Source organism: Oncorhynchus mykiss, unplaced genomic scaffold, assembly GCF_013265735.2.
Source record: "Oncorhynchus mykiss isolate Arlee unplaced genomic scaffold, USDA_OmykA_1.1 un_scaffold_120, whole genome shotgun sequence".
Taxonomy (NCBI): domain Eukaryota; kingdom Metazoa; phylum Chordata; class Actinopteri; order Salmoniformes; family Salmonidae; genus Oncorhynchus; species Oncorhynchus mykiss.
The window spans coordinates 893601-918089 of NW_023493661.1; the positions used below are offsets into that span (position 1 = coordinate 893601).

Sequence of the window (24489 nt, forward strand, 5' to 3'; positions counted from 1 at the left end):
TTGTGTGTCTCACCCCCCAAAAAATAAATAAACAACTGGAAGAAGTTGAAAGGAACTCGTCAGACTTCGTTCCACTTTCGATCATGAAAGAATCTACGTATAATTTATTAATTTGACCGTTAATTAACTAGGCAAGTCAGTTAAGAACACATTTTATTTTCAATACTGGTCTAGGAACAGTGGGTAAACTGCCTTGTTCAGGGGCAGAACAAGGATCGGATAGTGTCGAGCAGAGTAGGGTAGGTTAAGGTGGGGTATGTTAAGGTAGGGGTTATATCTGGATAGTGTAGAGTAGGGTAGGTTAAGGTAGGGGGTAATATCTGGATAGTGTAGAGCAGAGTAGGGTAGGTTAAGGTAGGGTAGGTTAAGGTAGGGGATATAAATGGATAGTGTAGGTTAAGGTAGGGTAGGTTAAGGTAGGGTAGGGTAGGTTAAGGTAGGATAGGTTAAGGTAGGGTAGGTTAAGGTAGGGTAGGTTAAGGTAGGGGGTTATATCTGGATAGTGTAGAGCAGAGTAGGGTAGGTTAGATGGGGTAGCTTAAGGTAGGGTAGGTTAAGGTAGGGGGTAATATCTGGATAGTGTAGAGTAGGGTAGGTTAAGATAGGGGTAGGTTAAGGTGGGGTAGGTTAAGGTAGGGTAGGGTTAAGGTAGGGTAGGCTAAGGTAGGGGTTATATCTGGATAGTGTAGAGCAGGGTAGGTTAAGGTAGGGTTGGTTAAGGTAGGGGATATAAATGGATAGTGTAGGTTAAGGTAGGGTAGGTTAAGGTAGGGTAGGTTAAGGTAGGGAGTTATATCTTGATAGTGTAGAGCAGGGTAGGTTAAGGTAGGGTAGGTTAAGGTAGTGTAGGGTAGGTTAAGGTAGGGTAGGGTAGGTTAAGGTAGGGTAGGTTAAGGTAGGGTAGGTTAAGGTAGGGGTTATATCTGGATAGTGTAGGTTAGGGTAAGTTAAGGTAGGATAGGTTAGGGTAGGTTAAGGTAGGGGTTATATTTGTATAGTGTAGGTTAGGGTAGGTTAAGGTGGGGTAGGTTAAGGTAGGGGTTATATTTGTATAGTGTAGGTTAGGGTAGGTTAAGGTGGGGTAGGTTAAGGTAGGGGTTATATCTGTATAGTGTAGGTTAGGGTAGGTTAAGGTGGGGTAGGTTAGGGTAGGGATTATATCTGTATAGTGTAGGTTAGGGTAGGTTAAGCTAGGGTAGGTTAGGGTAGGTTAAGGTAGGGGTTATATCTGCATAGTGTAGGTTAGGGTAGGTTAAGGTGGGGTCGGTTAAGGTAGGGTAGGTTAAGGTAGGGTAGGTTAAGGTAGGGTAGGTTAAGGTAGGGGATTATATCTTGATAGTGTAGAGCAGGGTAGGTTAAGGTAGGGTAGGTTAGGTTAAGGTAGGTTAAGGTAGGGTAGGTTAAGGTAGGGTTGGTTAAGGTAGGGGATTATATCTTGATAGTGTAGAGCAGGGTAGGTTAAGGTAGGGTAGGTTAGGTTAAGGTAGGTTAAGGTAGGGTAGGTTAAGGTAGGGTTGGTTAAGGTAGGGTAGGTTAAGGTAGGGTAGGTTAAGGTAGGGTTGGTTAAGGTAGGGTAGGTTAAGGTAGGGTTGGTTAAGGTAGGGTAGGTTAAGGTAGGGTAGGTTAAGGTAGGGGATTATATCTTGATAGTGTAGAGCAGGGTAGGTTAAGGTAGGGTAGGTTAGGTTAAGGTAGGTTAAGGTAGGGTAGGTTAAGGTAGGGTTGGTTAAGGTGGGGTAGGTTAAGGTAGGGTAGGTTAAGGTAGGGTAGGTTAAGGTAGGGTAGGTTAAGGTAGGGGATTATATCTTGATAGTGTAGAGCAGGGTAGGTTAAGGTAGGGTAGGTTAGGTTAAGGTAGGTTAAGGTAGGGTAGGTTAAGGTAGGGTTGGTTAAGGTAGGGTAGGTTAAGGTAGGGTAGGTTAAGGTAGGGTTGGTTAAGGTAGGGTAGGTTAAGGTAGGGTTGGTTAAGGTAGGGTAGGTTAAGGTAGGGTAGGTTAAGGTAGGGTAGGGTAGGTTAAGGTAGGTTAAGGTAGGGTAGGTTAAGGTAGGGTAGGTTAAGGTAGGTTAAGGTAGGTTAAGGTAGGGTAGGTTAAGGGGTTTATATCTGGCTGAGAGAGAGGAATTTCTGGTAGTAACTCTTGGTCACATCAATCATCAGGTCCTGGGTACATTCTGGGAGCTCTCCTGAAAACAGACCTGGGAGAGAGAGATGAGGAAGAGGAGGAGGAGGAAGAGGAGGTAGAGTGGGGAAGAGACACCAGTTAGAAAGAGTTGAAGACAAATCCATCACTTTTCAGGCTCATTCATCATCTGCAGCACCATACCAGTATCTACATATGCCAAAACGCTGATGTCATCGAGTATGGGGGAGGGGGGGAGGAAGTAGAAGTAGTAGAAGGGGGGGGGTAGAGGAGGATGTGGAGGAGGAGGTAGAGATAGAGGAGGAGGTAGAGGAGGATGTAGAGGAGGATGTAGAGATAGAGGTAGAGTAGGTTGTAGAGGAGGAGGTAGAGAAGGAGGTGGAGGAGGATGTAGAGGTAGAGGAGGATGTAGAGAAGTAGGTAGAGGTAGAGGAGGGGGTAGAGGAGGATGTAGAGGAGTAGGAGGTAGAGAAGGAGGTGGAGGAGGGTGTAGAGGTAGAGGAGGATGTAGAGAAGTAGGTAGAGGTAGAGGAGGGGGTAGAGGAGGATGTAGAGGAGTAGGAGGTAGAGAAGGAGGTGGAGAAGGATGTAGAGGAGGAGGAGGGGGTAGAGGAGGAGGTAGAGGAGGAGGTAGAGGAGAAGGTGGAGGAGGATGTAGAAGTAGAGGAGGATGTAGAGGGAGAGGAGGAGGTAGAGAAGTAGGTAGAGATAAAGGAGGGGGTAGAGGAGGATGTAGAGGAGGAAGTAGAGGATGATGTAGAGGAGGAGGTAGAGGAAGAGGAGGTAAAGGAGGATGTAGAGGAGGAGGAGGTAGAGGAGGATGTAGAGAAGTAGGTAGAGGTAGAGGAGGGGGTAGAGGAGGAGGATGTAGAGGAGGAGGTAGAGGAGGATGTAGAGGTAGAGGATGATGTAGAGGAAGAGGAGGTAAAGGAGAATGTAGAGGAGGGGGTAGAGGAGGAGGTAGAGGATAATGTAGAGGAGGAGGTAGAGGAAGAGGAGGTAAAGGAGGATGTAGAGGAGGAGGAGGTAGAGGAGGATGTAGAGAAGTAGGTAGAGGTAGAGGAGGGGGTAGAGGAGGAGGATGTAGAGGAGGAGGTAGAGGAGGATGTAGAGGTAGAGGTGATGTAGAGGAAGAGGAGGTAAAGGAGGATGTAGAGGAGGGTGATGTAGAGGGGGAGGAGGTAGAGGAGGATTTGGAGGAGGATGTAGAGGAGGATGTAGAGGAGTAGGTAGAGGAGGGGGTAGAGGAGGAGGTAGAGGAGGAGGTAGAGGAGGATGTAGAGGAGGAGGTAGAGGAGGATGTAGAGAAGTAGGTAGAGATAGAGGAGGGGGTAGAGGAGGAAGAGAAGGAGGAGGAAGAGAAGGAGGTGGAGAAGGATGTAGAGGTAGAGGAGGATGTAGAGTAGTAGGTAGAGATAGAGGAGGGGGTAGAGGAGGATGTAGGGGTAGAGGAGGGGGTAGAGGAGGAGGTAGAGGAGGATGTAGAGGAGGAGGAGGTAGAGGAGGATGTAGAGGAGGATGTAGAGGAGGAAGAGGTAGAGGAGAATGTAGAGGAGGGGGTAGAGGAGGATGTAGAGGAGGAGGAGGTAGAGGAGGATGTAGAGGAGGAGAATGTAGAGGAGGGGGTAGAGGAGGATGTAGAGGAGGAGGAGGAAGAGGAGGATGTAGAAGAGGAGGATGTAGATGAGGGGGTAGAGGAGGATGTAGAGGAGGGGGTAGAGGAGGAGGTAGAGGAGGAGGTAGAGGAGGATGTAGAGGAGGAGGAGGAAGAGGAGGATGTAGAAGAGGAGGATGTAGATGAGAGGGTAGAGGAGGATGTAGAGGAGGAGGTAGAGGAGGATGTAGAGGAGGATGTAGAGGAGGATGTAGAGGAGGAGGTAGAGGAGGATGTAGAAGAGTAGGTAGAGGAGGTAGAGGAGGAGGTAGAGGAGGATGTAGAGGAGGGGGTAGAGGAGGATGTAGAGGTAGAGGAGGATGTAGAGAAGTAGGTAGAGATAGAGGAGGGGGTAGAGGAGGTAGAGAAGGAGGTCGAGAAGGATGTAGAGGTAGAGGAGGATGTAGAGTAGTAGGTAGAGATAGAGGAGGGGGTAGAGGAGGGGGTAGAGGAGGATGTAGGGGTAGAGGAGGAGGTAGAGGAGGATGTAGAGGAGGAGGAGGTAGAGGAGGATGTAGAGGAGGATGTAGAGGAGAATGTAGAGGAAGGGTAGAGGAGGATGTAGAGGAGGAGGAGGTAGAGGAGGGGGTAGAGGAGGATGTAGGGGTAGAGGAGAGGGTAGAGGAGGATGTAGAGGAGGAGGAGGTAGAGGAGGATGTAGAGGAGGATGTAGAGGAGAATGTAGAGGAGGGGGTAGAGGAGGATATAGAGGAGGAGGAGGTAGAGGAGGATGTAGAGGAGGAGAATGTAGAGGAGGGGGTAGAGGAGGATGTAGAGGAGGAGGAGGAAGAGGAGGATGTAGAAGAGGAGGATGTAGATGAGGGGGTAGAGGAGGATGTAGAGGAGGGGGTAGAGGAGGGGGTAGAGGAGGAGGTAGAGGAGGATGTAGAGGAGGAGGAGGAAGAGGAAGAGGAGGATGTAGAAGAGGAGGATGTAGATGAGAGGGTAGAGGAGGATGTAGAGGAGGAGGTAGAGGAGGAGGTAGAGGAGGATGTATACGAAGGGGTAGAGGAGGATGTAGAGGAGGGGGTAGAGGAGGAGGTAGAGGAGGATGTAGAGGAGGATGTAGAGGAGGAGGAGGTAGAGGAGGATGTAGAGGAGGAGGAGGTAGAGGAGGAGGAGGTAGATGAGGAGGATGTAGAGGAGGAGGATGTAGAAGAGGAGGAGGTAGATGAGGATGTAGAGGAGGAGGATGTAGGGGAGGAGGATGTAGAGGAGGATGTAGAGGAGGATGTAGAGGAGGAGGTAGAGGTAGAGGAGGATGTAGAGGAGGAGGAGGTAGATGAGGAGGACGTAGAGGAGGATGTAGAGGAGGAGGAGGTAGAGGAGGAGGATGTAGAGGAGGAGGATGTAGAGGAGGATGTAGAGGAGGATGTAGAGGAGGAGGTAGATGAGGAGGAGGTAGATGAGGAGGATGTAGAGGAGGAGGATGTAGAGGAGGAGGATGTAGAGGAGGAGGATGTAGAGGAGGAGGGGGTAGAGGAGGAGGAGGTAGATGAGGAGGATGTAGAGGAGGATGTAGAGGAGGAGGATGTAGAGGAGGAGGAGGTAGAGGAGGAGGATGTAGAGGAGGAGGATGTAGAGGAGTAGGTAGAGGAGGAGGTAGAGGAGGAGGTAGATGAGGAGGATGTAGAGGAGGAGGATGTAGAGGAGGAGGATGTAGAGGAGGAGGATGTAGAGGAGGATGTAGAGGAGGGGGTAGAGGAGGAGGAGGAGGTGGTAGAGGAGGAGGTGGAGGAGGAGGAGGATGTAGAGGGGGTAGAGGAGAGGAGGATGTAGAGGAGGATGTAGAGGGGGTAGAGGAGAGGAGGATGTAGAGGAGGGGGTAGAGGAGGAGGAGGAGGAGGATGTAGAGGGGGTAGAGGAGAGGAGGATGTAGAGGAGGAGGTGGAGATGGAGGAGGAGGTAGAGGATGTAGAGGTGGATGTTTAGGAGGGAGGAGGAGGAGGATGTAGAGGAGGAGGTAGAGGATGTAGAGGAGGAGATAGAGGAGGAGGATGTAGAGGAGGGGGTAGAGGAGGATGTAGAGGAGGAGGAGGAAGAGGAGGATGTAGAAGAGGAGGATGTAGATGAGGGGGTAGAGGAGGATGTAGAGGAGGGGGTAGAGGAGGAGGTAGAGGAGGAGGTAGAGGAGGATGTAGAGGAGGAGGAGGAAGAGGAGGATGTAGAAGAGGAGGATGTAGATGAGAGGGTAGAGGAGGATGTAGAGGAGGAGGTAGAGGAGGAGGTAGAGGAGGATGTAGAGGAGGATGTAGAGGAGGAGGTAGAGGAGGAGGTAGAGGAGGATGTATACGAAGGGGTAGAGGAGGATGTAGAGGAGGGGGTAGAGGAGGAGGTAGAGGAGGATGTAGAGGAGGAGGAGGTAGAGGAGGATGTAGAGGAGGAGGAGGTAGAGGAGGAGGAGGTAGATGAGGAGGATGTAGAGGAGGAGGATGTAGAAGAGGAGGAGGTAGATGAGGATGTAGAGGAGGAGGATGTAGGGGAGGATGTAGAGGAGGATGTAGAGGAGGAGGAGGTAGAGGTAGAGGAGGATGTAGAGGAGGAGGAGGTAGATGAGGAGGACGTAGAGGAGGATGTAGAGGAGGAGGTAGAGGAGGAGGATGTAGAGGAGGAGGATGTAGAGGAGGATGTAGAGGAGGAGGTAGGTGAGGAGGTAGATGAGGAGGATGTAGAGGAGGAGGATGTAGAGGAGGAGGATGTAGAGGAGGAGGATGTAGAGGAGGATGTGGAGGAGGGGGTAGAGGAGGAGGAGGTAGATGAGGAGGATGTAGAGGAGGATGTAGAGGAGGAGGAGGTAAAGGAGGAGGATGTAGAGGAGGAGGATGTAGAGGAGGATGTAGAGGAGTAGGTAGAGGAGGAGGTAGAGGAGGAGGTAGATGAGGAGGATGTAGAGGAGGAGGATGTAGAGGAGGAGGATGTAGAGGAGGAGGATGTAGAGGAGGATGTAGAGGAGGGGGTAGAGGAGGAGGAGGAGGTGGTAGAGGAGGAGGTAGAGGAGGAGGAGGATGTAGAGGGGGTAGAGGAGAGGAGGATGTAGAGGAGGATGTAGAGGGGGTAGAGGAGAGGAGGATGTAGAGGAGGGGGTAGAGGAGGAGGAGGAGGAGGTAGAGGAGGAGGAGGATGTAGAGGGGGTAGAGGAGAGGAGGATGTAGAGGAGGAGGTGGAGATGGAGGAGGAGGTAGAGGATGTAGAGGAGGATGTTTAGGAGGAGGAGGAGGATGTAGAGGAGGAGGTAGAGGATGTAGAGGAGGAGATAGAGGAGGAGGATGTAGAGGAGGGGGTAGAGGAGGATGTAGAGGAGGAGGAGGTAGAGGAGGATGTAGAGGAGGAGAATGTAGAGGAGGGGGTAGAGGAGGATGTAGAGGAGGAGGAGGAAGAGGAGGATGTAGAGGAGGAGGATGTAGATGAGGGGGTAGAGGAGGATGTAGAGGAGGAGGTAGAGGATGTAGAGGAGAAGGTAGAGGAGGATGTATACGAAGGGGTAGAGGAGGATGTAGAGGAGGGGGTAGAGGAGGAGGTAGAGGAGGATGTAGAGGAGGGGGTAGAGGAGGATGTAGAGGTAGAGGAGGATGTAGAGAAGTAGGTAGAGATAGAGGAGGGGGTAGAGGAGGTAGAGAAGGAGGTCGAGAAGGATGTAGAGGTAGAGGAGGATGTAGAGTAGTAGGTAGAGATAGAGGAGGGGGTAGAGGAGGGGGTAGAGGAGGATGTAGGGGTAGAGGAGGAGGTAGAGGAGGATGTAGAGGAGGAGGAGGTAGAGGAGGATGTAGAGGAGGATGTAGAGGAGAATGTAGAGGAGGGGTAGAGGAGGATGTAGAGGAGGAGGAGGTAGAGGAGGATGTAGAGGAGGAGAATGTAGAGGAGGGGGTAGAGGAGGATGTAGAGGAGGAGGAGGTAGAGGAGGATGTAGAGGAGGATGTAGAGGAGAATGTAGAGGAGGGGGTAGAGGAGGATATAGAGGAGGAGGAGGTAGAGGAGGATGTAGAGGAGGAGAATGTAGAGGAGGGGGTAGAGGAGGATGTAGAGGAGGAGGAGGTAGAGGAGGATGTAGAGGAGGATGTAGAGGAGAATGTAGAGGAGGGGGTAGAGGAGGAGGATGTAGAGGAGGGGGTAGAGGAGGATGTAGAGGAGGAGGAGGTAGAGGAGGATGTAGAGGAGGAGAATGTAGAGGAGGGGGTAGAGGAGGATGTAGAGGAGGAGGAGGTAGAGGAGGATGTAGAGGAGGATGTAGAGGAGAATGTAGAGGAGGGGGTAGAGGAGGATATAGAGGAGGAGGAGGTAGAGGAGGATGTAGAGGAGGAGAATGTAGAGGAGGGGGTAGAGGAGGATGTAGAGGAGGAGGAAGAGGAGGATGTAGAAGAGGAGGATGTAGATGAGGGGGTAGAGGAGGATGTAGAGGAGGGGGTAGAGGAGGGGGTAGAGGAGGAGGTAGAGGAGGATGTAGAGGAGGAGGAGGAAGAGGAAGAGGAGGATGTAGAAGAGGAGGATGTAGATGAGAGGGTAGAGGAGGATGTAGAGGAGGAGGTAGAGGAGGAGGTAGAGGAGGATGTAGAGGAGGATGTATACGAAGGGGTAGAGGAGGATGTAGAGGAGGGGGTAGAGGAGGAGGTAGAGGAGGATGTAGAGGAGGAGGTAGAGGAGGATGTAGAGGAGGAGGAGGTAGAGGAGGAGGAGGTAGATGAGGAGGATGTAGAGGAGGAGGATGTAGAAGAGGAGGAGGTAGATGAGGATGTAGAGGAGGAGGATGTAGGGGAGGAGGATGTAGAGGAGGATGTAGAGGAGGATGTAGAGGAGGAGGTAGAGGTAGAGGAGGATGTAGAGGAGGAGGAGGTAGATGAGGAGGACGTAGAGGAGGATGTAGAGGAGGAGGAGGTAGAGGAGGAGGATGTAGAGGAGGAGGATGTAGAGGAGGATGTAGAGGAGGATGTAGAGGAGGAGGTAGATGAGGAGGAGGTAGATGAGGAGGATGTAGAGGAGGAGGATGTAGAGGAGGAGGATGTAGAGGAGGAGGGGGTAGAGGAGGAGGAGGTAGATGAGGAGGATGTAGAGGAGGATGTAGAGGAGGAGGATGTAGAGGAGGAGGAGGTAGAGGAGGAGGATGTAGAGGAGGAGGATGTAGAGGAGTAGGTAGAGGAGGAGGTAGAGGAGGAGGTAGATGAGGAGGATGTAGAGGAGGAGGATGTAGAGGAGGAGGATGTAGAGGAGGAGGATGTAGAGGAGGAGGATGTAGAGGAGGATGTAGAGGAGGGGGTAGAGGAGGAGGAGGAGGTGGTAGAGGAGGAGGTAGAGGAGGAGGAGGATGTAGAGGGGGTAGAGGAGAGGAGGATGTAGAGGAGGATGTAGAGGGGGTAGAGGAGAGGAGGATGTAGAGGAGGGGGTAGAGGAGGAGGAGGAGGAGGTAGAGGAGGAGGTAGAGGAGGAGGAGGAGGATGTAGAGGGGGTAGAGGAGAGGAGGATGTAGAGGAGGAGGTGGAGATGGAGGAGGAGGTAGAAGATGTAGAGGTGGATGTTTAGGAGGGAGGAGGAGGAGGATGTAGAGGAGGAGGTAGAGGATGTAGAGGAGGAGATAGAGGAGGAGGATGTAGAGGAGGGGGTAGAGGAGGATGTAGAGGAGGAGGAGGAAGAGGAGGATGTAGAAGAGGAGGATGTAGATGAGGGGGTAGAGGAGGATGTAGAGGAGGGGGTAGAGGAGGAGGTAGAGGAGGAGGTAGAGGAGGATGTAGAGGAGGAGGAGGAAGAGGAGGATGTAGAAGAGGAGGATGTAGATGAGAGGGTAGAGGAGGATGTAGAGGAGGAGGTAGAGGAGGAGGTAGAGGAGGATGTAGAGGAGGAGGTAGAGGAGGATGTATACGAAGGGGTAGAGGAGGATGTAGAGGAGGGGGTAGAGGAGGAGGTAGAGGAGGATGTAGAGGAGGAGGAGGTAGAGGAGGATGTAGAGGAGGAGGAGGTAGAGGAGGAGGAGGTAGATGAGGAGGATGTAGAGGAGGAGGATGTAGAAGAGGAGGAGGTAGATGAGGATGTAGAGGAGGAGGATGTAGGGGAGGAGGATGTAGAGGAGGATGTAGAGGAGGAGGAGGTAGAGGTAGAGGAGGATGTAGAGGAGGAGGAGGTAGATGAGGAGGACGTAGAGGAGGATGTAGAGGAGGAGGAGGTAGAGGAGGAGGATGTAGAGGAGGAGGATGTAGAGGAGGATGTAGAGGAGGAGGTAGGTGAGGAGGTAGATGAGGAGGATGTAGAGGAGGAGGATGTAGAGGAGGAGGATGTAGAGGAGGATGTGGAGGAGGGGGTAGAGGAGGAGGAGGTAGATGAGGAGGATGTAGAGGAGGATGTAGAGGAGGAGGATGAAGAGGAGGAGGAGGTAAAGGAGGAGGATGTAGAGGAGGAGGATGTAGAGGAGGATGTAGAGGAGTAGGTAGAGGAGGAGGTAGAGGAGGAGGTAGATGAGGAGGATGTAGAGGAGGAGGATGTAGAGGAGGAGGATGTAGAGGAGGATGTAGAGGAGGGGGTAGAGGAGGAGGAGGAGGTGGTAGAGGAGGAGGTAGAGGAGGAGGAGGATGTAGAGGGGGTAGAGGAGAGGAGGATGTAGAGGAGGATGTAGAGGGGGTAGAGGAGAGGAGGATGTAGAGGAGGGGGTAGAGGAGGAGGAGGAGGAGGTAGAGGAGGAGGAGGATGTAGAGGGGGTAGAGGAGAGGAGGATGTAGAGGAGGAGGTGGAGATGGAGGAGGAGGTAGAGGAGGATGTAGAGGAGGAGAATGTAGAGGAGGGGGTAGAGGAGGATGTAGAGGAGGAGGAGGAAGAGGAGGATGTAGAGGAGGAGGATGTAGATGAGGGGGTAGAGGAGGATGTAGAGGAGGAGGTAGAGGATGTAGAGGAGAAGGTAGAGGAGGATGTATACGAAGGGGTAGAGGAGGATGTAGAGGAGGGGGTAGAGGGGGAGGTAGAGGAGGATGTAGAGGAGGATGTAGAGGAGGGGGTAGAGGAGGAGGAGGATGTAGATGAGTAGGAGGTAGAGGAGGATGTAGAGGAGGAGGAAGAGGTAGAGGAGAATGTAGAGGGGGTAGAGGAGGATGTAGAGGAGGAGGATGTAGAGGAGGAGGATGTAGACGAGGAGGAGGTAGATGAGGAGGCTGTAGAGGAGGAGGATGTAGAGGAGGAGGAGGTAGATGAGGATGTAGAGGAGGAGGATGTAGAGGAGGATGTAGAGGAGGAGGTAGAGGAGGAGGTAGAGGTAGAGGAGGATGTAGAGGAGGAGGAGGTAGATGAGAAGGATGTAGAGGAGGATGTAGAGGAGGATGTAGAGGAGGAGGTGGTAGAGGAGGAGGATGTAGAGGAGGAGGATCGTAGAGGAGGACGTAGAGGAGGAGGATGTAGAGGAGGATGTAGAGGAGGATGTAGAGGAGGAGGAGGTAGATGAGGAGGAGGTAGAGGAGGATGTAGAGGAGGAGGATGTAGAGGAGGAGGAGGTAGAGGAGGAGGATGTAGAGGAGGAGGATGTAGAGGAGGATGTAGAGGAGGATGTAGAGGAGGATGTAGAGGAGGAGGTAGATGAGGAGGATGTAGAGGAGGATGTAGAGGAGGAGGATGTAGAGGAGGAGGATCGTAGAGGAGGATGTAGAGGAGGAGGATGTAGAGGAGGATGTAGAGGAGGATGTAGAGGAGGAGGAGGTAGATGAGGAGGAGGTAGAGGAGGGTGTAGAGGAGGAGGATGTAGAGGAGGAGGAGGTAGAGGAGGAGGATGTAGAGGAGGAGAATGTAGAGGAGGATGTAGAGGAGGATGTAGAGGAGGATGTAGAGGAGGAGGTAGATGAGGAGGATGTAGAGGAGGATGTAGAGGAGGAGGATGTAGAGGAGGATGTGGAGGAGGGGGTAGAGGAGGAGGAGGTAGAGGAGGAGGTAGAGGAGGAGGAGGATGTAGAGGGGGTAGAGGAGAGGAGGATGTAGAGGAAGGGGTAGAGGAGGAGGAGGTAGAGGAGGTGGTAAAGGAGGAGGAGGATGTAGAGGGGGTAGAGGAGAGGAGGATGTAGAGGAGGAGGATGTAGAGGAGGATGTAGAGGAGGAGGTGGAGATGGAGGAGGAGGAGGTAGAGGATGATGTAGAGGAGGAGGTGGAGATGGAGGAGGAGGTAGAGGATGTAGAGGAGGATGTAGAGGAGGAGGTAGAGGATGTAGAGGATGTAGAGGTAGAGGAGGAGGTAGAGGAGAATGTAGAGGAGGATGTAGAGGAGGTAGAGGAGGAGATAGAGGTGGAGGATGTAGAGGAGAATGTAGAGGAGGAGGAGGAGGAGGATGTAGAGGAGGAGGAGGTAGAGAAGGATGATGTAGAGGAGGAGGAGGTAGAGATAGAGGAGGAGGAGGTAGAGGAGGATGATGTAGAGGAGGAAGTAGAGATAGAGGAGGAGGATGTAGAGGAGGTAGAGGAGAGTAGGATGTAGAGGTGGAGGAGGATGTAGAGGAGGAGGAGGTAGAGAAGGATGATGTAGAGGAGGAGGAGGTCGAGATAGAGGAGGAGGAGGTAAAGGAGGAGGAGGTAGAGGAGGAGGTAGAGATGGAGGAGGAAGAGGTGTGTTCTGACCTGGGCATCCTGAGAACACGGTGAAGGGAGGAACCACGGTCTCAGGAGGAAGAACTGTGTTGTCTAGGATCTTACAGCAATCTTTCAACACACACCGTCGCCCCTGGAAAACACACACACACACACACACACAGACACAGACACAGACACAGACACCACACACACACACACACACACACACACACACAGCATTAACAACCAGATACAGTGGCGACCGTTGCCTGGAGCAACAGAAACAGACCGTTGCCTGGAGCAACAGAAACAACCAGTCGGGTAGGAGTCACATTTAATATGTTGACAGAACACACTACCCCCATTGTGACATCACAACAGAACCTCTACAGAACACCACCGTCATGTGATGATACAAACTACCGTCATGTGACTACCCTGTAATAAATACAATCATGCCAGAGGCTAGTACTGTTCAGACCAGACTAGTAGAACACTGTTCAGACCAGACTAGTAGAACACTGTTCAGACCAGACTAGTAGAACATGGACCCAACTAGACAGAGACTAGTACTGTTCAGACCAGACTAGTAGAACACTGTTCAGACCAGACTAGTAGAACATGAACCCAACTAGACAGAGACTAGTACTGTTCAGACCAGACTAGTAGAACATGGACCCAACTAGACAGAGACTAGTACTGTTCAGACCAGACTAGTAGAACATGAACCCCAACTAGACAGAGACTAGTACTGTTCAGACCAGACTAGTAGAACATGAACCCAACTAGACAGAGACTAGTACTGTTCAGACCAGACTAGTAGAACATGAACCCAACTAGACAGAGACTAGTAGTGTTCAGACCAGACTAGTAGAACATGGACCCAACTAGACAGAGACTAGTACTGTTCAGACCAGACTAGTAGAACACTGTTCAGACCAGACTAGTAGAACACTGTTCAGACTAGTAGAACATGGACCCAACTAGACAGAGACTAGTTATGTTCAGACCAGACTAGTAGAACACTGTTCAGACCAGACTAGTAGAACATGAACCCAACTAGACAGAGACTAGTACTGTTCAGACCAGACTAGTAGAACATGGACCCAACTAGACAGAGACTAGTTCTGTTCAGACCAGACTAGTAGAACACTGTTCAGACCAGACCAGACTAGTAGAACATGGACCCAACTAGACAGAGACTAGTACTGTTCAGACCAGACTAGTAGAACATGGACCCCAACTAGACAGAGACTAGTACTGTTCAGACCAGACTAGTAGAACATGAACCCAACTAGACAGAGACTAGTAGTGTTCAGACCAGACCAGACTAGTAGAACATGGACCCAACTAGACAGAGACTAGTACTGTTCAGACCAGACCAGACTAGTAGAACATGGACCCAACTAGACAGAGACTAGTACTGTTCAGACCAGACTAGTAGAACATGGACCCAACTAGACAGAGACTAGTTCTGTTCAGACCAGACTAGTAGAACACTGTTCAGACCAGACTAGTAGAACATGGACCCAACTAGACAGAGGCTAGTACTGTTCAGACCAGACTAGTAGAACACTGTTCAGACTAGTAGAACATGGACCCAACTAGACAGAGACTAGTTCTGTTCAGACCAGACTAGTAGAACACTGTTCAGACCAGACTAGTAGAACATGAACCCAACTAGACAGAGACTAGTACTGTTCAGACCAGACTAGTAGAACATGGACCCAACTAGACAGAGACTAGTTCTGTTCAGACCAGACTAGTAGAACACTGTTCAGACCAGGCTAGTAGAACATGGACCCAACTAGACAGAGGCTAGTACTGTTCAGACCAGACTAGTAGAACATGGACCCAACTAGACAGAGACTAGTACTGTTCAGACCAGACTAGTAGAACATGGACCCCAACTAGACAGAGACTAGTACTGTTCAGACCAGACTAGTAGAACACGGACCCCAACTAGACAGAGACTAGTACTGTTCAGACCAGACCAGACTAGTAGAACATGGACCCAACTAGACAGAGACTAGTACTGTTCAGACCAGACTAGTAGAACACTGTTCAGACCAGACTAGTAGAACATGGACCCAACTAGACAGAGACTAGTACTGTTCAGACCAGACCAGACTAGTAGAACATGGACCCAACTAGACAGAGACTAGTACTGTTCAGACCAGACTAGTAGAACACTGTTCAGACCAGACTAGTAGAACATGGACCCAACTAGACAGAGACTAGTACTGTTCAGACCAGATTAGTAGAACACTGTTCAGACCAGACTAGTAGAACACTGTTCAGACCAGACTAGTAGAACACTGTTCAGACCAGACCAGAAGAACACAGACCAGGCCAGACTAATAGAACACGGACCCGACTAGACAGAGACTAGTACTGTTCAGACCAGACTAGTAGAACACAGACCAGACCAGACTAGTAGAACACTGTTCAGACCAGACTAGTAGAACACTGACCCAACTAGGCAGAGACTAGTACTGTTCAGACCAGACTAGTAGAACACTGTTCAGACCAGACTAGTAGAACATGGACCCAACTAGCCCCACAGGGACAGTGAAATGTGGTCGTTCCGAGCATCACATGACCCAGATTTAGGACCTGAATGTTCCCTCTGCCAGTGTGTGTGTGTAACTCTGTGAGTGTGTGTGTGTGTGTGTGTGTGTGTGTGTGTGTGTGTAACTCTGTGAGTGTGTGTGTAACTCTGTGAGTGTGACTGTGTGTGTGTGTAACTCTGTGAGTGTGACTGTGTGTGTGTGTAACTCTGTGAGTGTGTGTGTGTGTAACTCACAATGACACAGTTCTTCCCGATGTGAACGTAAGATCCGATCTGAGCAGCGTTCACCACACAGTCTTCCTCTATAAACACATGGTCTCCGATGTGCAGCGGGAAGAAGGCCACTCTGGGGGGGGGGGGGGGGGGGGGCAAGAGGACAAGGGGTCAGAGGTCAGACCACAGAGACCTGCTTAGTGGAAGAAGGCCACTCTGCAATTAAAAGTGGGGAAATTACTTTATTTTTTTTATCGAATTTCCAGATTTCAAAAATTGTGTTCTGATGTGATTTAGACCCCTGGTCTAGAAAAGGAGACCCTTGGTCTAGAAAAGGAGACCTCTGGTCTAGAAGAGAAGTCCCCTGGTCTAGAAGAGGAGACCCCTGGTCTAGAAGAGGTTGGAGACCACTGGTCTAGAAGAGGAGACCCCTGGTCTAGAAGAGAAGTCCCCTGGTCTAGAAGAGGAGACCCCTGGTCTAGAAGAGGTTGGAGACCACTGGTCTGGAAGAGGAGACCCCTGGTCTAGAAAAGAAGAACCCTGGTCTAGAAGAGAAGACCCCTGGTCTAGAAGAGGAGACCTCTGGTCTAGAAGAGAAGTCCCCTGGTCTAGAAGAGGAGATCACTGGTCTAGAAGAGGTTGGATACCCCTGGTCCAGAAGAAGTTGGAGACCCCTGGTCTAGAAGAGGAGACCCCTGGTCTAGAAGAGGTTGGATACCCCTGGTCCAGAAGAAGTTGGAGACCCCTGGTCTAGAAAAGGTTGGATACCCCTTGTCTAAAAGAGGAGACCCCTGGTCTAGAAGAGGAGTCACCTGGTCTAGAAGAGGTTGGAGACCCCTGGTCTAGAAGAGGAGACCCCTGGTCTAGAAGAGGATACCCTGGTCTAGAAGAGGAGATCCCTAGTCTAGAAGAGGTTGGAGACCCCTGGTCCAGAAGAGGGGACCCCTGGTCTAAAAGAGGAGTCACCTGGCCTAGAAGAGGTTGGAGACCCCTGGTCTAGAATAGGAGACCCCTGGTCTAGAAGATGTTGGAGACCCCTGGTCTAGAAGAGGTTGGAGACCCCTGGTCTAGAAGAGGAGACCCCTGGTCTAGAAAAGTTTGGAGACCCCTAGTCGAGAAGAGGAGACCCCTGGTCTAGAAGAGGTTGGAGACCCCTGGTCTAGAAGAGGAGACACCTGGTCTAGAAGAGGAGACCCCTGGTCTAGAAGAGGAGACCCCTGGTCTAGAAAAGTTTGGAGACCGCTAGTCGAGAAGAGGAGACCCCTGGTCTAGAAGAGGAGTCCCGCGGTCTAGAAGAGGTTGGAGACCCCTGGTCTAGAAGAGGAGACCCCTGGTCTAGAACAGGTTGGAGACCCCTGGTCTAGAAGAGGAGACCCCTGGTCTAGAAAAGGTTGGAGACCCCTGGTCGAGAAGAGGAGACCCCTGGTCTAAAAGAGGTTGGAGACCCCTGGTCTAGAAGAGGAGACCCCTGGTCTAGAAAAGGAGACCCCTGGTCTAGAAGAGGAGACCCCTGGTCTAGAAGAGGAGACCCCTGGTCTAGAAAAGGTTGGAGACCCCTTGTCTAGAAGAGGAGACCCCTGGTCTAGAAGAGGATACCCTGGTCTAGAAGAGGTTGGAGACCCCTGGTCTAGAAGAGGAGACCCCTGGTCTAGAAGAGGAGTCCCCTGGTCTAGAAGAGGTTGGAGACCCCTGGTCTAGAAGAGGAGACCCTGGTCTAGAAGAGGAGCCCCCTGGTCTAGAAGAGGAGACCCCTGGTCTAGAAAAGGTTGGAGACCCCTTGTCTAGAAGAGGAGACCCCTGGTCTAGAAGAGGAGCCCCCTGGTCTAGAAGAGGTTGGAGCCCCCTGGTCGAGAAGAGGTTGGAGACCCCTGGTCGAGAAGAGGAGACCTCTGGTCTAGAAGAGGTTGGAGACCCCTGGTCTAGAAGAGGTTGGAGACCCCTGGTCTAGAAGAGGAGACCCCTGGTCTAGAAAAGGAGACCTCTGGTCTAGAAGAGAAGTCCCCTGGTCTAGAAGAGGAGATCCCTGGTCTAGAAGAGGTTGGAGACCCCTGGTCTAGAAGAGGAGACCCCTGGTCTAGAAGAGGAGACCCCTGGTCTAGAAAAGGAGACCTCTGGTCTAGAAGAGGAGACCTCTGGTCTAGAAGAGAAGTCCCCTGGTCTAGAAGAGGAGATCCCTGGTCTAGAAGAGGTTGGAGACCCCTGGTCTAGAAGAGGAGACCCCTGGTCTAGAAGAGGTTGGAGACCACTGGTCTGGAAGAGGAGACCCCTGGTCTAGAAAAGGAGAACCCTGGTCTAGAAGAGAAGACCCCTGGTCTAGAAGAGGAGACCTCTGGTCTAGAAGAGAAGTCCCCTGGTCTAGAAGAGGAGATCACTGGTCTAAAAGAGGTTGGAGACCCATGGTCTGGAAGAGGAGACCCTGGTCTAGAAGAGGAGACCTCTGGTCTAGAAAAGGTTGGAGGCCCGAGGTCTAGAAGAGGAGACCCTTGGTCTAGAAGAGGAGACCCCTGGTCTAGAAGAGGTTGGAGTCTCCTGGTCTAGAAGAGGAGACCCCTGGTCTAGAAGAGGTTGGATACCCCTGGTCCAGAAGAAGTTGGAGACCCCTGGTCTAGAAAAGGTTGGATACCCCTTGTCTAGAAGAGGAGACCCCTGGTCTAGAAGAGGAGTCACCTGGTCTAGAAGAGGTTGGAGACCCCTGGTCTAGAAGAGGAGACCCCTGGTCTAGAAGAGGATACCCTGGTCTAGAAGAGGAGATCCCTGGTCTAGAAGAGGTTGGAGACCCCTGGTCCAGAAGAAGGTGGAGACCCCTGGTTTAGAAAAGGTTGGAGACCCCTTGTCAAGAAGAGGGGACCCCTGGTCTAAAAGAGGAGTCACCTGGCCTAGAAGAGGTTGGAGACCCCTGGTGTAGAATAGGAGACCCCTGGTCTAGAAGATGTTGGAGACCCCTGGTCTAGAAGAGGTTGGAGACCCCTGGTCTAGAAGAGGTTGGAGACCCCTGGTCTAGAAAAGGTTGGAGACCCCTAGTCGAGAAGAGGAGACCCCTGGTCTAGAAGAGGAGTCCCCTGGACTAGAAGAGGAGTCCCCTGGTCTAGAAGAGGTTGGAGACCCCTGGTCTAGAAGAGGAGACCCCTGGACTAGAAGAGGAGACCCCTGGTCTAGAAGAGGTTGGAGACCCCTGGTCTAGAAGAGGAGACCCCTGGTCTAGAAGAGGAGACCCCTGGACTAGAAGAGGAGTCCCGCGGTCTAGAAGAGGTTGGAGACCCCTGGTCTAGAAGAGGAGACCCCTGGACTAGAAGAGGAGTCCCCTGGTCTAGAAGAGGTTGGAGACCCCTGGTCTAGAAGAGGTTGGAGACCCCTGGTCTAGAAGAGGAGACCCCTGGACTAGAAGAGGAGTCCCCTGGTCTAGAAGAGGTTGGAGACCCCTGGTCTAGAACAGGTTGGAGACCCCTAGTCGAGAAGAGGAGACCCCTGGTCTAGAAGAGGAGTCCCGCGGTCTAGAAGAGGTTGGAGACCCCTGGTCTAGAAGAGGAGACCCCTGGACTAGAAGAGGAGTCCCCTGGTCTAGAAAAGGTTGGAGACCCCTGGTCTAGAAAAGGTTGGAGACCCCTGGTCTAGAAGAGGAGACCCCTGGTCTAGAAAAGGTTGGAGACCCCTGGTCGAGAAGAGGAGACCCCTGGTCTAAAAGAGGTTGGAGACCCCTGGTCTAGAAGAGGAGACCCCTGGTCTAGAAAAGGAGACCCCTGGTCTAGAAGAGGAGACCCCTGGTCTAGAAAAGGTTGGAGACCCCTTGTCTAGAAAAGGAGACCCCTGGGCTAGAAGAGGAGTCCCCTGGTCTAGAAGAGGTTGGAGACCCCTGGTCTAGAAGAGGTTGGAGACCCCTGGTCGAGAAGAGGAGCCCCCTGGTCTAGAAGAGGTTGGAGCCCCCTGGTCGAGAAGAGGTTGGAGACCCCTGGTCGAGAAGAGGAGACCTCTGGTCTAGAAGAGGTTGGAGACCCCTGGTCTAGAAGAGGTTGGAGACCCCTGGTCGAGAAGAGGAGACCCCTGGTCTAGAAGAGGTTGGAGACCCCTGGTCTAGAAGAGGTTGGAGACCCCTGGTCTAGAAGAGGAGACCCCTGGTCTAGAAGAGGAGACCCCTGGTCTAGAAGAGGAGACCCCTGGTCTAGAAGAGGAGACCCCTGGTCTAGAAGAGGTTGAGCAGAACTCACTCACCCTTTGCTGAATTTTTTGAACGGCGGCCGAATGACACTCCGGCTCTTCACAACACAGTGCCTCCCCACCCTGACATTGGCCAGGTCTCCACGGATTATACAGTCATTCATTACTATAGTCTGGAGGAGACAGGGATGAACAGAGGGAGGGAGGGAGGGTGACACAGACAGGGAGGGAGACAGACAGACAGACAGGGAGGGAGGGAGACAGACAAGACAGGGAGTGAGACAGACAGGGAAGCAGGGTGACAGGGAGGGAGGGAGGGAGGGAGACAGACAGGGAGGGAGGGAGACAGGGAGGGAGACAGACATGGAGGGAGGAAGACAGACAGACAGGGAGGGAGGGAGACAGGGAGGGAGGGAGGGAGGGAGACAGACAGGGAGGGAGGGAGACAGGGAGGGAGGGAGGGAGACAGACATGGAGGGAGGGAGACAGACAGACAGACAGACAGGGAGGGCGACAGACAGGGAGACAGACAGGGAGGGAGGGAGACAGACAGGGAGGGAGACAGGGAGGGGGAGACAGACAGACAGGGAGGGAGGGAGACAGACAGGGAGACAGACAGGGAGGGAGGGAGACAGACAGACAGGGAGGGAAACAGGGAGGGAGGGAGACAGGGAGGGAGGGAGACAGACAGGGAGGGGGGAGATAGGGACGGAGGGAGGGAGGGAGACTCATGGTTTATTACCTGTATAGTGAACGTAATGAATAAAGCCCCAACTGGCCCATCTCATGGTTTATTACCTGTATAGTGAACGTAATGAATAAAGCCCCAACTGGCCCATCTCATGGTTTATTACCTGTATAGTGAACGTAATGAATAAAGCCCCAACTGGCCCATCTCATGGTGTAATACCGGTATGGCTTGTTGTTACTTACTTTGCCGTTGAGGACGATGTTCTGACTGCCGCACAGCACCGACTGCCTGCTCACTTTGTTACCAGACGCCTGACAGGGAGAGAGGACATGGTGATCAGGTGGTATAAACGGTACTGACTCAGATACAGGTTTACAGACCACCGCTTGATGCTAACTGACAGGGAGAGAGGACATGCTGATCAGGTGGTATAAACGGTACTGACTCAGATACAGGTTTACAGACCACCGCTTGATGCTAACTGACAGGGAGAGAGGACATGGTGATCAGGTGGTATAAACGGTACTGACTCAGGTACAGGTTTACAGACCACCGCTTGATGCTAACTGACAGGGAGAGAGGACATGCTGATCAGGTGGTATAAACGGTACTGACTCAGATACAGGTTTACAGACCACCGCTTGATGCTAACTGACAGGGAGAGAGGACATGCTGATCAGGTGGTATAAACGGTACTGACTCAGATACAGGTTTACAGACCACCGCTTGATGCTAACTGACAGGGAGAGAGGACATGCTGATCAGGTGGTATAAACGGTACTGACTCAGGTACAGGTTTACAGACCACCGCTTGATGCTAACTGACAGGGAGAGAGGACATGCTGATCAGGTGGTATAAAAGGTACTGACTCAGATACAGGTTTACAGACCACCGCTTGATGCTAACTGACAGGGAGAGGACATGCTGATCAGTTGGTATAAACGGTACTGACTCAGATACAGGTTTACAGACCACCGCTTGATGCTAACTGACAGGGAGAGAGGACATGCTGATCAGGTGGTATAAACGGTACTGACTCAGATACAGGTTTACAGACCACCGCTTGATGCTAACTGACAGGGAGAGAGGACATGCTGATCAGGTGGTATAAACGGTACTGACTCAGATACAGGTTTACAGACCACCGCTTGATGCTAACTGACAGGGAGAGAGGACATGCTGATCAGGTGGTATAAACGGTACTGACTCAGGTACAGGTTTACAGACCACCGCTTGATGCTAACTGACAGGGAGAGAGGACATGCTGATCAGGTGGTATAAAAGGTACTGACTCAGATACAGGTTTACAGACCACCGCTTGATGCTAACTGACAGGGAGAGGACATGCTGATCAGTTGGTATAAACGGTACTGACTCAGATACAGGTTTACAGACCACCGCTTGATGCTAACTGACAGGGAGAGAGGACATGCTGATCAGGTGGTATAAACGGTACTGACTCAGATACAGGTTTACAGACCACCGCTTGATGCTAACTGACAGGGAGAGAGGACATGCTGATCAGGTGGTATAAACGGTACTGACTCAGATACAGGTTTACAGACCACCGCTTGATGCTAACTGACAGGGAGAGAGGACATGCTGATCAGGTGGTATAAACGGTACTGACTCAGATACAGGTTTACAGACCACCGCTTGATGCTAACTGACAGGGAGAGAGGACATGCTGATCAGGTGGTATAAACGGTACTGACTCAGATACAGGTTTACAGACCACCGCTTGATGCTAACTGACAGGGAGAGGACATGCTGATCAGGTGGTATAAACAGTACTGACTCAGATACAGGTTTACAGACCACCGCTTGATGCTAACTGACAGGGAGAGAGGACATGGTGATCAGGTGGTATAAACGGTACTGACTCAGATACAGGTTTACAGACCACCGCTTGATGCTAACTGACAGGGAGAGAGGACATGCTGATCAGGTGGTATAAACGGTACTGACTCAGGTACAGGTTTACAGACCACCGCTTGATGCTAACTGACAGGGAGAGAGGACATGCTGATCAGGTGGTATAAACGGTACTGACTCAGGTACAGGTTTACAGACCACCGCTTGATGCTAACTGACAGGGAGAGAGGACATGCTGATCAGGTGGTATAAACGGTACTGACTCAGATACAGGTTTACAGACCACCGCTTGATGCTAACTGACAGGGAGAGAGGACATGCTGATCAGGTGGTATAAACAGTACTGACTCAGATACAGGTTTACAGACCACCGCTTGATGCTAACTGACAGGGAGAGGACATGCTGATCAGGTGGTATAAACGGTACTGACTCAGATACAGGTTTACAGACCACCGCTTGATGCTAACTGACAGGGAGAGAGGACATGGTGATCAGTTGGTATAAACGGTACTGACTCAGGTACAGGTTTACAGACCACCGCTTGATGCTAACTGACAGGGAGAGAGGACATGCTGATCAGTTGGTATAAACGGTACTGACTCAGATACAGGTTTACAGACCACCGCTTGATGCTAACTGACAGGGAGAGAGGACATGGTGATCAGGTGGTATAAACAGTACTGACTCAGATACAGGTTTACAGACCACCGCTTGATGCTAACTGACAGGGAGAGAGGACATGGTGATCAGGTGGTATAAACGGTACTGACTCAGATACAGGTTTACAGACCACCGCTTGATGCTAACTGACAGGGAGAGAGGACATGCTGATCAGGTGGTATAAACGGTACTGACTCAGATACAGGTTTACAGACCACCGCTTGATGCTAACTGTAATCGGTGCCTCGTCAAGAAATGGTCTAACTGCAATTCAAGCTGGCTAGCTGGCTGGCTAAGGGACCGAGCTAGCAATGAGGGTTCAGTGCATTGACTGTGCACTGTATATACACTGAATATACTAAAAACATTAAGAACACCTTCTCTTTCCAGGACAGACTGACAAGGTGAATCCAGGTGAAAGCTATGATCCCTTATTGATGTCACTTTGTTAAATCCACTTCAATCAGTGTAGATGAAGAAGGGGAGGAGACGGGTTAAAGAAGGATTTGAGACATGGATTGTGTGTGTGTACCATTCAGAGGGTGAATGGGCAAGACAAATATATTGAAGTGCCTTTGAACGGGGTACGGTAGTAGGTACCAGGCGCACCGGTTTGAGTCAAGAACTGCAACGCTGCTGGGTTTTTTCACGCTCAACCGTTTCCTGTGTGTATCAAGAACGGTCCACCACCTAAAGGACATCCAGACAACTTGATACAGCTGTGGGAAGCATTGGAGTCAACATGGACCAGCATCCCTGTTGGGACGCTTTCTACACCTTGGAGTCAACATGGGCCAGCATCCCTGTTGGGACTCTTTCTACACCTTGGAGTCAACATGGACCAGCATCCCTGTTGGGACTCTTTCTACACCTTGGAGTCAACATGGGCCAGCATCCCTGTTGGGACGCTTTCTACACCTTGGAGTCAACATGGGCCAGCATCCCTGTTGGGACTCTTTCTACATCTTGGAGTCAACATGGGCCAGCATCCCTGTTGGGACACTTTCTACACCTTGGAGTCAACATGGGCCAGCATCCCTGTTGGGACACTTTCTACACCTTGGAGTCAACATGGGCCAGCATCCCTGTTGGGACTCTTTCTACACCTTGGAGTCAACATGGGCCAGCATCCCTGTTGGGACGCTTTCTACACCTTGGAGTCAACATGGGCCAGCATCCCTGTTGGGACGCTTTCTACACCTTGGAGTCAACATGGGCCAGCATCCCTGTTGGGACGCTTTCTACACCTTGGAGTCAACATGGGCCAGCATCCCTGTTGGGACTCTTTCTACACCTTGGAGTCAACATGGGCCAGCATCCCTGTTGGGACGCTTTCTACACCTTGGAGTCGATGCCCCTGACGAATTAAGGCTGTTCTGGGGGGCAAAAAGGAGGTACAATTCAAGGTGCTCATAATGTTTGGTATACTCAGTGTAAATACCAATATATATATATATACACGATTTCATATGTACAGCACTTAGAGTTAGGAGGGGCAAAAAGGAGGTACAACTCAATATTAGGAAGGTGCTCATAATGGTTTGTATACAATGAGCTAAACGCTAACTTGCTAATCGTTAACGTTATCTAGTCAAATAAACACCGAATTACAAGCTTGCTACGGAAGATTACCGTTTCAATGTATTCCGCCTTGTTGTACAGTATCTCACACAATTCCATGGTTGTAATTATTTTTGTTTTAAAATGTACAGAGAACGAGTTGATGTGGTCTGTTTTTTTTGCTCTGCTGTCAACCTCTCCCTTCAGACCATACTAGCAGAGCACTGCAACATCGATGATGATGGAAAGCTCTTCCGCTCACAAATAATAAGTAATATTCAACTAATTATTATTATTTTTAATATGTGTGTTAAATAATTAACATAATTTGTTAATGATCGACGAAATAATAATATAATATATAATTGTTTAATATAATTGTTTTTTTGTTTTGGTTCTGTTGATTAGTCATGTCTTACGTATAGAACGTAATACCTTGATCGGCAACC

The 24489-nt window shown here is 51.1% G+C and overlaps 1 protein-coding gene across 1 annotated transcript; it reads right to left on the reverse strand.

Annotated features, from left to right (window-relative positions):
* Positions 1–1980: 1980 nt before the first annotated feature.
* LOC118947067 (dynactin subunit 5) lies at positions 1981–24270 on the reverse strand. Its single transcript, XM_036972134.1, has 6 exons — positions 24113–24270; positions 20186–20254; positions 19307–19425; positions 15122–15233; positions 12364–12466; positions 1981–2196 (listed from the first exon to the last, which is right to left on the reverse strand). The coding sequence occupies exons 1-6, from the start codon at positions 24158–24160 to the stop codon at positions 2099–2101; spliced, it is 549 nt and encodes a 182-aa protein (XP_036828029.1). The 5' UTR covers positions 24161–24270; the 3' UTR covers positions 1981–2098.
* Between the last annotated feature and the right edge of the window lie 219 nt (positions 24271–24489).

What these genes read in the sequence shown, in the direction of transcription:
- LOC118947067 (XM_036972134.1), bottom strand. Translation starts at nt 24,160, where the DNA reads ATGGAATTGTGTGAGATACTGTACAACAAGGCGGAATACATTGAAACG. An exon ending in TTCAAAAAATTCAGCAAAGG is followed by an intron (nt 15,234 to 19,306) that starts GTGAGTGAGTTC and finishes CCCCCCCCCCAG; the next exon opens with AGTGGCCTTCTTCCCGCTGC. An exon ending in CGTGTTCTCAGGATGCCCAG is followed by an intron (nt 2,197 to 12,363) that starts GTCAGAACACAC and finishes TCTCTCTCCCAG; the next exon opens with GTCTGTTTTCAGGAGAGCTC.